The sequence below is a fragment of the Balaenoptera borealis genome, assembly GCF_965194805.1.
Source record: "Balaenoptera borealis genome assembly, chromosome: 6".
Lineage (NCBI taxonomy): Eukaryota > Metazoa > Chordata > Mammalia > Artiodactyla > Balaenopteridae > Balaenoptera > Balaenoptera borealis.
In genome coordinates this window covers 61333913-61346963 of record NC_138863.1, presented here as the reverse complement: position 1 = coordinate 61346963, position 13051 = coordinate 61333913, and the positions used below count along the sequence as shown (strand labels likewise).

Here is a 13051-nt window from a genome sequence, read left to right as displayed (position 1 = left end):
TTCTTTAAAACAAGTAGAATAAAATAGATAAACCACTGCAAATCTGATTGAGAAAAAGCACAATATACAACATTCAGAATAAGAAAGAAATATAGTCATAGATATAAATAATATTTTAAAATTAGGACAGTTTATTAAATTTATTAAATTATTAATATATGGTAATATTCTTAAAAATCTTAAAGAAAGAAAAAAGGATTGTTTTCTTGCCAAATGTAAGCTACCAAATTTGACCCAAGAGGAACTAGAAAACCTAAACAGACCAATAACATTATAAGCAACTGGTAAGGTCATTTGAAATCTATCACTAAAAAAGACATCAGGTCCAGATTGTTTTATACCTTTGACCTACAAGGAACAGATACTTTAAACTGATCCAGTACACCGAGAGAAAACAAACTCCTCTTAGATGTTGCCCCATTGTGCACTACATACTTCACATCTAAGGTGACAGTTCTGATGATAAACACCTTTACCAATATCCAACAGCAAACATCAGCTTAAACTGTGAAATACGGAAGACATTTCCATTAAATAAATAAGACACTGATGCTTGGTACCTTCGTCATTCAACTTTGTTTTAGAAGTTTTAGCTAATGCATAAGATAATGAAAAAAATCTGACTAAATAATAGAAAATTTGTGACTTTTTTCTTGTTTGCAGATCATATAATACATGTCTAGAAACCTAAGAGATGGCTAAAATAATGAGAGAATTTGGGAAGGTATCTGGATATAAGATAGCCATGCAGAATCCAATAACTTTTGCCCATACTAGAAATAACCATTTAGAATAAGAAGTAGAATCCTGTAAATCTTATAGTAGAATACTATAAAATCTTATTGAAAAACAGAAAACATGGTATGAATAGAAGGATACCATGTTATTGAAAGAGAAAAATTAATATAGAAACATCCTGCCCTCTTCAACTAATATTTATAGTTAATATAATTTTAAACCCAATGGGAGTTTTAAACTTTATTCAGAAGAACAAATATCCAAGGATAACCAAGAAAATTTTGAAGATGTGAAGGGAGACCTGCTTTATTCAAAACAAGATATTCATACAGGAATAAACAAAATATATCCATGGCAAGAACAGAGAGGACAGAAATAGCCCAAGTGTGTATAAGAACTTTTTCTATGACACTATGGTGTTTCAATTTACCAGGGAAAGAATGCTTGTTTAATCAATGTTACCATCATAATTGGCTATCCATTTGGAAGAAACCAAACAAACAAAAAGACTCTGTACATCACACAAAAGAAAAAAAAATTCCAGATACAGTAGATTAAAGGTATGAGTATAAAAAATCCAAAATGAGTGAAAAGAGAAAAAGAAAATTAAGAAGCATATAACCTGTATAATATTGAGATAGGGGAGGCCATAAGATTGACAAGAAATCTAGAAACCATAAAGGAAAAGAAAGACATTTATGACTACATAAAATTTTTTTTTAATTATAGTCATCTCTCAATATCTTTGGGGGATTGTTTCCAGGACCCCCTTGGACACCAAAATCCGAGGATGCTCAAGTTTCTTGTATAAAATGGTGTAGTATTTGCATGTAACCTGCACACATCCTCCCGTATACTTTAAATCATCTCTAGATTACTTATAATACCTAATACAATGTAAATGTTCTGTAAATACAATGTAAATCCTATATAAATAGTTGCTGATCCACGGCCAATTCAAATTTTGCTTTTTGGAACTTTCTGGAATTTGTTTTTTTTTAATATTTTTGATCTGTGGTTGGTGGAATTTATGTATGCTGAGCCCGTGGCTATGGAGGGCTGACTGTATATGTGACAAAAGTTATTCAAGTCAGCAGGAACTGCACAAGGAGATATGGGGAATAATCATGTCATGTGTTAAGGGTTAATGTGTTTAATATACAAAACAACTCCTAAAAATTAATAATAATAAGTCAACCTAATAGAACAATGAACAAAAGAGTTGAACAGGCAGTTCAAAGAAGAATTAAATCACCAATGAGCATATGATAAAATGTCCAACCTCACTAAGAAGCTAGGGAAATGTAAGTTAAAACAACAATAAAGTAACATTTTCTCTCATGAGACTGACAGAACAACAATAATGATATCCATTGCTGTCATAGATGTGAGGTAAGGATGCACTTCTGCCGTGCTGGTGGGAAAGTGAATTGCCACCGAATTAGGGAAGTAGTTTGTTAATATCTATTATTTTTTTAAAAAATATACTTACTCTTTCACAACATTGTAAATCAACTATACTCCAGTAAAAATTTAAAGTATATATATATATATACTTACTCTTTAACCTAGTGATCCCACATTTGGGGAGAGTGGAAATAAAATACTGTCACAAAAGGAATAAGAAGGATTTTTAGTGCAGCAATGTTTGCAGGAAACGGGAAGCAACCTAAATGTCCATCAATAAGGGAATGGCTAAATAATTTGTGGTAAATCCATGTTGAATATTATACAGCTGTTACAAAGAACGTAACTATATCTACTTATCAAGAGTGAAATCAGGGACTTCCCTGGTGGCGCAGTGGTTAAGAATCTGCCTGCCAATGCAGGGGACATGGGTTCAATCCCTGGTCCAGGAAGATCTCACATGCTGGGGAGCAACTAAGCCCGTGCGCCACAACTACTGAGCCTGTGCTCTAGAGCCCGTGAGCCACAACTACTGAGCCTGCGCTCTAGAGCCTACACTATTGAGCCCATGTGCCACAATTACTGAGGCCCACACGCCTAGAGCCTGTGCTCCGCAACAAGAGAAGCCACCGCAATGAGAAGCTCACTCACCACAACGAAGAGTAGCCCCTGCTCACCACAACTAGAGAAAGCCCGCACGCAGCAACAAAGACCCAACGCAGCCAAAAATAAATAGATAAATAAATTTTTAAAAAAAAAGGAGGACAGAAAGGGGGCTAGCAACAAAGCAATACAACCAATACAAGCTGAAAAGTCTTCACCCTTCCTCGTGTTTGTCTATGAATTGCAAAGCATTTTAAGTTGTAGGTATTTTTTCTACTTGTGAGATCTAGCCTCTGGGGGATTTAAAAAAAAAAAACAAACCATTGTGTGTATGTAGAAGTTATGAATCATAATAAAGTTAACTCTCATGATTCCACCATCCAACTTAATTTAGAAAACATAGGACATCTCCTCACCCCCAACTTGATCCCACATCTTTCTACCCATCCCAACCCCTGGAGGTAACCATTCTCCAGAAGTTTTTTTCTCATTCCTGTTTTTCTTTATAATTTTACCACATACTGTAAATCCCCAAACAATATGTTTATTTTTTATTTTTTTACTTTTTAAAAAGCAGTATCAAATGTATTCAATTACAGCTTTTTTTTTTCTTTCTACTGATTCAACTATATTGATTCCTCTAGGTGTAGTTTACTCATTTTTACTTTTTTTTTTTCCCTCAAAGAATTTTTTTTTTTTAATTAATGAATTAATTGTTGGCCGCTTTGGTTCTTCGTTGCTGTGCGCAGTGAGTGGGGGCTACTCTTTGTCACAGTGCACAGGCTTCTCATTGAGGTGGCTTCTCTTGTTGTGGAGCACGGGCTCTAGGCGTGCAGGCTTCAGTAGTTGTGGCACCTGGGCTCAGTAGTGGTGGCACACGGGCTTAGTTGCTCTGTGGCATGTGGGATCTTCCCGGACCAGGGCTCGAACCCGTGTCCCCTGCATTGGCAGGCGGATTCTTAACCACTGTGCCACCAGGGAAGCCCTTCATTTTTACTTTTGTATTCCACTGTATAAATAAGCCATACATTTACTTATCTATTCTCCTGCTATTAGACATTTGGGCAATTTTCAATTGTTTTCTGTTACAAACAGTGCTGCACTGAACATTCATATACACATCTCTTGGTCCGCATATGCAAAGGTTTCTCTGGCGGTATACTTAGGAGTGCAGTTATATACTCAGTCTAAAAGAGTAACATCAACTTGTTTGCCAAAGTGGATGACCCAAGTATGTTCCTGCCAGCAGCAAATAAGTGTTCCCATATGGCACATCCTTGCCAACATGCATCCTCTTCAAACTTTTAAAATATTGCCAAACTAGTGGGTATAAAATGGTGTCTTCTTGTGGTTTTATTGTTTATTTCACTGATTACTTATGGTTCACCTCTAAAAAAATACCTGTTCATGTCTTTTGTCCATTTCAAAAATGAGTTTGTTTTCCTTTTTCTTAAAGATTTATAGGTGTTCTGTGTCAAAGTCCTTTTCATTTATATGTATTGCATATATCTTCAAGCGTTTGAAACTTGTATTTTCTCTTTTGTTAGTACTTTTTGACAAATAGGAATTCTCAATTTTAATGAAATGAATTAATCATCTTTTCCTTTAAGGTTATTATTTTTTGTTTTGATGCCTTGTGTATGAAATCCTTCCCTACCCTGAGGTCAAAACAAATGAGATTCTCAGGTTCTACTCAGACCTCCTGGATCAGAAACTCTGGGTTGGGGGCAGGGGGCGAGCCCAGCAGTATGTGCTTTCATAGGCCCTCCAGGTGATTCAGAGGCACAGTGATATTTGAGAACAATTGGTCTAAGAGAAAAGCCTACAAATAGCCCAGAGGTTACACTACAGTAATATTATTGGAAATTTTAATTTCTCTTATGTTTTCTAAGAATATTGAAGTTTTGTCTTTGATATTTAAGTACTTAATTCATTTAGAATTAACTTAGTTCATGATGTGATGTTGTTATCTAACTTCATTTTTTTCCATATTGATAAACTTTTTCCCTGGCACCATTTATTGAATCGTCCCTGTCTTTGCCACTTATCTGCACTGCCAGTTTTGTCGTATGTCTTTTCCTCTGCATCCTAGCCAGTGGAATTGAAGAGTATAGAAGTATTGAAGTATATAGAAGTATTTACAAGGTATAGAATAGAGGTAGAGATAAGACTCTTTGAATTGTTCTTATTTTAAAGAGAATACTTCTAATATTTCACTATTCAGTGCAGATGCTTCACATTTCCTCTAATTCCAGTTTGCGAAACCATTTTGTTTTTCTTTCGAAATCATGAATGGATGTAGAATTTTATTGAATATTTTTTGTGTATGTTGAGATGAATATGGTTTTTCCTCTTTAATTTGTTAATGTAGTCAATCACATCATTAGATTTTCTAATATTAAACTTGGGTGAATTGAAAACATTTTTTTAAAATTAATTAATTAATTTATGGCTGTGTTGGGTCTTCGTTTCTGTGTGAGGGCTTTCTCTAGTTGTGGCAAGCGGGGGCCACTCTTCATCGCGGTGCGCGGGCCTCTCACTATCGTGGCCTCTCTTGTTGCGGAGCACAGGCTCCAGACGCACAGGCTCAGTACTTGTGGCTCACGGGCCCAGCTGCTCCGCGGCATGTGGGATCTTCCCAGACCAGGGCTCGAACGCGTGTCCCCTGCATTGGCAGGCAGATTCTCAACCACTGCGCCACCAGGGAAGCCCTGAAAACATTTTTGATTGTTTCAAGATTCTCTTTTGCCCTCTGAAATATTCAGATTCTTATCTCCAGTTGTTTTATTTGTGTGCTAACTAGGCTTCTCAGAAATGTCATGTCACAACTTTCTGACTTTTGTTTAGCAGGAGAAAATGTGGTCCCTGGCTTCTTCCTTGCTCAGATCCAGAGAGCTGGTAGTATTTAAGAACACAGAACTTGGACCCAGGAAGACCTTAGTTTGAATCAGTTTCATTCATTTGTAATTTGTGACCTTGGACATGTTATTGAACTTTTTTGGACTTAGTTTGCTCACCTAGAAATTAAGGTTTTCATACATCCTTCACAACATCATAAGAACCAAAGACAAATAATGCATGGAAAGGCTCAGGCTAGGGCTTAGCATACTGGAATGACACAAGTAAGCTGTTATTATTAGAAGTGTAAGTCTTGTGGTAGGCTCCTTTATGACCTGAAGATGGCATTTTTCATTTCAACTATAGATCATAGACACCTTCATGGTTGAGAATATGCATTTTATGTCATTGAAATTTTATTCCTAAATCCATCCATTTATTCAACAGAGTTAAATACCTGTTATGCGTCAGATACCTGTCTAGGTTATGGGGGATACATTGTTCCACAAGACACACATGGGCCCAAAGAGACATGCTCTCTGCCCTCATGAAGCTTACAGGGGAAGACAGGTCATTGAGTATTTGGTAGATTGGATGGGTATGGAGTGTTCTAGGAGAGCTCTCTTATGGTATAGAGAATAAAGGAAGTCAGATCAAGAACTGGAGTCATGAGGTCTGTGGTCAAAGTGGAGAGAGTATCTATGAATGGAACAGTATATGGGTAAAAATTTGCTTTATTTGAGAAACAGGAAGGAGTTTGAGCTGCCTGGAGTGGGTATGGAAGATGAATTGGAGGCTGGACAGGAGTAAATTTAGAAAGACTAGGTTGAAGATGTTTACAAAGGTTCTGATGAGAAATGATGGTGGCCTGGAGGAGTTGCAATAGCAGTTAGCAAAGTGTGTAGTTCCTGAAGATATTTAGGAGGTAGAATTAATGAGATTTGGAAAGTCAGTGATACAGGGGATGAGAGAGAGTCACTTTCAGGCTTGAAAAAGTGAGGGGGGGATGAGAAAGGGAACATTAGAGGGGGAGGAGAGGGCTTTAGGAGTGCCAAATGCTACTGAAAAGTCAAGGAAAATAGGGTCTAAAAACTATCCATTGGATTTAGTGATCTGGAAGTCACTGATGACCCTGGAGAGCAGTTTTCTTGGTGGGCAGAAGCCAGATTTCGGTAAATTGAACAGGAAATAGAAGGTGATGTTGACTGAAAGAAAATGCACAACATAAGAGCTGTGAATTTAAGTTTTATTCACGGTCTTACTGAGGACTATAGTGTGGGAGACAATCACTCAGTAGCTCTGAGTAAACTGCTCCAAAGAGGTAGGAGAGAAGCCAGTAAGTATATATGTGATTTGGGGCTTGGGAATACATGCAGTCAAGTAACATCTTGGTAAAAGATAACTGCTAGTCCCAAAGAGCAGATATCTCAAGTTTATGACTTTAGTGTTTTTCTAGTGTATGGGAAGATGCAAGAGTCTGAGCTCATTAGAATTCTTCTTGAGATGTACATCTAACTATCTAAGGGGCCTATTTGTCCAAAGAACAGAGCATCCTGTTTATGTCTTCCTTTCCTCTGTCTGTTGGTCAGTGACTGCAGCAGGTTAATCCTTGTAGAATTGGGTATTGAGCAAAATTCTCTTTTTTCTTCCTTTGTTTACAGTGAGAAAATAGAGACAACTCAATAAAGAGGTTTGGGTAAGAAAGGGAAGAGAGAGAGGGTGGTAACTGGTCAGAGACAAGAGTCAAGTCAGGTGCTTGGGTGCTTTCTTTTTTACTTCATTTTGTTGTGAGAAGTTTGGGCATGTTAAAATGCTCACTGGATAGCACCATAGAGAAGGAAAGGTAGTGAATACTGGAGAGATGCAATAATTTGTAGCTATGTCTTCAAGAAGTAGGTTGTGGAGACTGCTGGAAAGTTGGAGGACACCAACTCCATTGCAATTGAAGAAGGAAAGGAATTGTTCGCTTGGGATGGATGTTTGGTTTGTTTCGTTTGGTGGCAGAAAAATGAGGCTCTTCTCTGAAGTTGCCTCTGTTTTCCCATGAGGTGGTAGTAGGATCATCTGCCAATAGTGGGGAGGCACACAAGAGAGCCAGAGGTTTGCGCATGGGAGAAACATGGAGGACCAGTTGATAAATCAGACAGTATAAGGATTGTTGAGCAGCACTGAAGTGCTTATAGCCACGAGCATCATAACCATGAATTTATAGCGATGCTAGTCCCCTTGACTGCGTGATTTTTTTTAAAAAATTATTTATTTATTTATGGCTGTGTTGGGTCTTCGTTTCTGTGCGAGGGCTTTCTCTAGTTGCGGCAAGTGGGGGCCACTCTTCATCGCAGTGCGCGGGCCTCTCACTATCGCGGCCTCTCTTGTTGCGGAGCACAGGCTCCAGACGCGCAGGCTCAGTAATGTGGCTCACGGGCCTATTTGCTCCGCGGCATGTGGGATCTTCCCAGACCAGGGCTCGAACCCGTGTCCCCTGCATTGGCAGGCAGATTCTCAACCACTGCGCCACCAGGGAAGCCCGACTGCGTGATTTACTCCAGTGGGACCTAGCACACCAGGGGTAGTCCTGAAGATGTCTGAGCCAGGTTGAGGTATTGCCAGGTGTACTTGATGAAAGACAGTGCAGCAAGAAAATGTAGGATATTGACAGGAGACTTCAATTTGAATGTCTGTCATTTCTTTTTACAAAAAACTATGGACATATTCTAGTTGGTTCTGATTAGATGTTTTTACCCCTAGAAGAAATGTGCCGTTATGTTTGAAAAACACAGCTTGCAAATAACCTCAGACAGAGCTGCTCAAAGAGCGGTCCCTAGGACAGCAGCATTAGCATTACCAGGGGAGTTAGAAATAAATTCTTAGGCTCTACTCCAGACCTACTGAGTCAGAAACTCTGGGGATGTGGCCCAGAAATATGTGCTTTAAATGAAGGAATGAGTGAATATAGTTATCCTTCAGTATCCACGAGGGATTTGTTCCAGGACCCCCATGGATACCAAAATCTGTGGATGCTCAAGTCCCTTATATAAAATGGTGTAGTATTTGCATATAACCCATGCATATCCTCCTATATACTTTAAATCATCTCTAGGTTACTTGTAATACCTAATACAATGTAAATGCTATGTAAAAAATTGCCTGGCAAATTCAAATTTTGCTTTTTGGAACTTTCTGGAAATTTTTTTTTTTTTTTTAAAGATCAAATTTATAGAGAGAATGTTTTGCTTATCTCTTTTAATTATTTATTTATTTATTTATTTATGGCTGTGTTGGGTCTTCGTTTCTGTGCGAGGGCTTTCTCCAGTTGTGGCAAGTGGGGGCCACTCTTCATCGTAGTGCGCGGGCCTCTCACTATCGCGGCCTCTCTTGTTGCGGAGCACAGGCTCCAGACGCGCAGGCTCAGTAGTTGTGGCTCACGGGCCCAGCTGCTCCGCGGCATGTGGGATCTTCCGGGACCAGGGCTCGAACGCGTGTCCCCTGCATTGGCAGGCGGATTCTTAACCACTGCGCCACCAGGGAAGCCCTCTGGAAATTTAAAAAAATATTTTCCATCAGCAGTTGGTTGAATCTCTGCTGGCTGTGTATACAATAGCAGAAAAATGAAGAGGAGCTGGGAGGAGCCTCCATATAATAATCTGTAAATCACTTGATTCTCATTAAATCCACCTCTACCCTTAAAAAAAAGCAAATCATACCTAATACAAAAGCTAGCTAAGCAGATGTTTCCTGGTCTCATTAATGACTTTTGCAAATAAAAGCTTTTATTATGTCTAAAAGTTTACACATATCTTTTTTTTAAAAACTCATCCGTTTCATAAAGTGAGATAAAACTGGCATAGTAAAATACATTTGTATCTTTAAAGGACAATAATAATTAACTGAGAAAAGCCCAGATACCTAACACAGGAACTTTAAAAGTAAACTTTCATTGTCTATTTCTAATTATAAAAGTAATATACATTTATTTAAAATTTTATAAAATCAGAAAAATGGAAAGAAAAATCCTCAAATCACTGATAATGCCATAATCTAGAGCTATCATTATATTTTGGTTTATTTCCTTTAGGCTCTTATTATGCCCATGAATATATAGTTAAGAAAAAATTTTAAGCATAATTAGAACCATACTACATCTTCACTTTCATATCTAAATAATAACTTTTTAAATGAGATTTTACTTTTCTTTAGCTCTCCTAAGAACTCCATAGTGGTGAAGAACAGTTTTCTGTAGGTGATGGTTCCTAAACTCTGGAGCACTTCGTTTGCACTTAGTAAGTGTTTGTAGACTGAAGGTAACAGTCTACTGCCTTCACTTTTAGGGATTTTCCAGAATGCACTTAACCCATATCTCTGAAATAATTTGAGCGAATCAAAAGCAGTGGTCTTCAGACTGCAACATGTAGTAAGAATCACCCTGGCATTCCATCAAAATGCAGATTCCTAAACTCTACTTCCAGAAATTCTGATTTAGCAGATTTGGATGTGGCACAGGGATCTCTGTAAATAAACACCTTAAGAGTTTCTGATACAGGTCTTCTATGAACAACATTTCAAGAAACACTGACTTAAAGGGACTTAAGGATTTTGTAATATTCAGTCCACTAGGATTTAAGTTGCCATATTACTTGTAAGATAGTAAGGCTAAGATGGTTAAAAGGAAATAAAGAATGATTAATATAAATTTTAACTTTTTATAAGTTATTATACATTTGCATAATTTGGAACACTTTTAATCAAAGTTAAGTGTTCTGTAATTTTTTCCTTTCCTTTTAAAAGTAATTTTCTGTTGTTGAAAAAAAAATGTTTTCATGGGGAAAGTAAGATTTAGGAGAGTTAAATCGTCTTGGGGTCCTGTACGCAAATTTCTGGTGTCCCATCTACTTAGATATTAAGCTTTATGGGATTACAAGAGACACACATGATAAATCCTGAAAAAAATAAGAGAAAACAGTAAGAATCATTCAAAACAATAAGAATCTTAGGAATAGAAGAGGCAGGATAACAGGAATATGGAAAAAAATATATATTTACATGGGTAAGTCACAGAAAAGATATGGTGACTTACTCGTAGAAATGTATTTGTGCTAAACCCTTGACAGTCACTCACCTGAGCCCCATTTTTGTATAGAAAGCACAACCTGTACATCAGGATGCTTACCCTTTGATACTAAAAGAATCACTAAAGATCACTGAAGGAGAATTAGGAACACTGAACCACCAAAGGGGACTCTCTGAACCATTTCTAATATACTCAGGCATTTGTGGTATTAATGGACAATAAAATATGCAAACCAGCCTATTGCATGCATTTTCAGTTACTTTCCATTCATTATTGTTGCCTTTAATCTGATTCTAAATGTGTTTTAGGGCATCACACCCCTTCTGCCTTCATTCCTCTCTGTCCCCCGTTAGTCCTTTGTTATCAATCAGGAAAACTGAACAGTGATGCTAGTGTTTCTCCTCATTCTCATAGTTGTTTTGTTAGAGTGGTAGATACCAAAGAGACACCTGAAAAAAAAGTCCCTTTAAACTCAGTAACTCAGTGGTCACTGAGTCATCTTTATTTTCTGGAGGAGAAGAGATTACTTAATGGGCAGGGGTCTGGGGCAACAAAACAAAACTGTGAAAGCATTAACAGACTTTAGTTTACGTAATAATCTTGTTGTCTTCTCTGCAGAGAAGTATCCCACTAGGGATTTAATTATCAAGGCAATGGAGAGAATTTTCTGCAGAACTCATTTCTTCCTCATAAAACAAAATTGCCAGGTTTTTTCCACATAATTTTTTAGGTTGAACTGAATAAATGTGTTCTATTGTATTTGGATTGAGTTACTTAAAAATCTTTTACTTCCCTTCCTACTTGGCAACCTTAAGGAAATTGATAAAAAAACAAATAAGTAAGTATCAGAATGTTCACTGTAGCCTTGTTAATGATAGCAAAAAACTAGAAACAGAAATGTCCGTTAATAGGGAACTGAATAATTTGTTACAGTCTTAGAATGTCAGCCATTAAAAAGAATAAACTAGATACATGCATCGATATGAAAAGATCTCCAAGATACACTATTCAGGGAAAAAAGCAATATGCAGAACAAATATGTATAGTAAAATCCCACTTGTACTTTAAAAAACTGTCCCTCTCTCTCACTCTTTTTTTAAAAATTTTATTGAAATATAGTTGATTTACAATGTGTTAGTTTCAGGTATACAGCAAGGTGATTCAGTTTTATATATACATATGTATGTATATATACACACACACTATATATATATACACATACACACACATATGTATATTCTTTTTTAGATTCTTTTCCATTATAGGTTATTACAAGGTATTGAGTATAGTTCCCTGTGCTATACAGTATAGGTCCTTGTTTTTCTGTGCTGTTTATACAGTAGTGTGTATATTTTAATCCCAACCTCCTAATTCATCCCTTTGGTAACCATAAGTTTGTTTTCTATGTCTGACTTTCTCTTTAAACACACATGTGCACACACACACACGCTTGTTTAGTCATAGAAATTTTCTGGAAGGATACTCGAGAGAGTGAGTGGAACTGGAATGGGGAAACTTTTCATTTTATGCCCTTGGTTCTATATGAAATGTTTTCTCATTTTGTACATATTGCTTCTATAATAATTTTAAAATTAGTTAAAACTTACAATTAATTGATAACTTTTGTACTTTTTGATGTTTAGCTTCTCCTAGGTTTTTTTGTCTTTCTGCTTCCTTGGGCTCCACTTTCTCTCCGAGCACTTCTCATGCCCATACATGTTTATTCTGGACTTCTCATCTTTGGAACAGTGATTGCAACAGTACTTATGGGAGTGACGGAGAAACTGATTTTTGCCCTGTAAGTTGCATAGTTTTCCTAATTGCAATTCTTAAGCTACAAAATGTTAAATACTTGTTCACTGGACAAATATAAATGTAATAAAATTTTTTAAATGTTGAAAATAAAAAATTTAAATATTTATTTTAAAAAATGTATTATATTATACATGTGATATAACGTTAATAATGCTTGGAAGAAAAACCAAACAGTCCAACAAATTATACTATTACAAAACAGCTATTGAAGTTATGCATGCCCTTTCAATCGTTTTGATGTGTATGTTTTTATATTAACTGTAATTATGATATACCTACATTTTTGTATCACTTTTTAAATTTTAAGTTATACAGGTGTTTTAGATGCTATATTATTTTCATACTTATGATTTTTAACAATTTCATACTAATCCATTGAGTGAATTATAGCATATCTTAAATTTATTCTTAATGTCAGGCTTTAAGGGAATTTACATTGAAGCTGTACCAGTGTGCATTTTGAGCAGATAAATTCAAGACTGTTTGGCATGTTGCTGTATCACCCTACTTTTTTTAAATTTAACTTTATTTTTTTATACAGCAGTTTCTTATTAGTTACCTATTTTATACATATTAGTGTAT

At 36.5% G+C, this 13051-nt stretch overlaps 1 protein-coding gene across 3 annotated transcripts in view; it reads left to right on the top strand.

The window, feature by feature from the left end:
* Positions 1 to 13051, top strand: part of CYBRD1 (cytochrome b reductase 1) — an 87716-nt gene that overhangs the window by 60015 nt on the left and 14650 nt on the right. For all 3 annotated transcript variants that reach the window (XM_082395437.1, XM_082395436.1, XM_082395438.1), the window contains one exon: positions 12298 to 12452. In XM_082395437.1, the coding sequence (XP_082251563.1) occupies positions 12298 to 12452 (155 nt within the window). The remainder of the gene's footprint in view (positions 1 to 12297; positions 12453 to 13051) is intronic.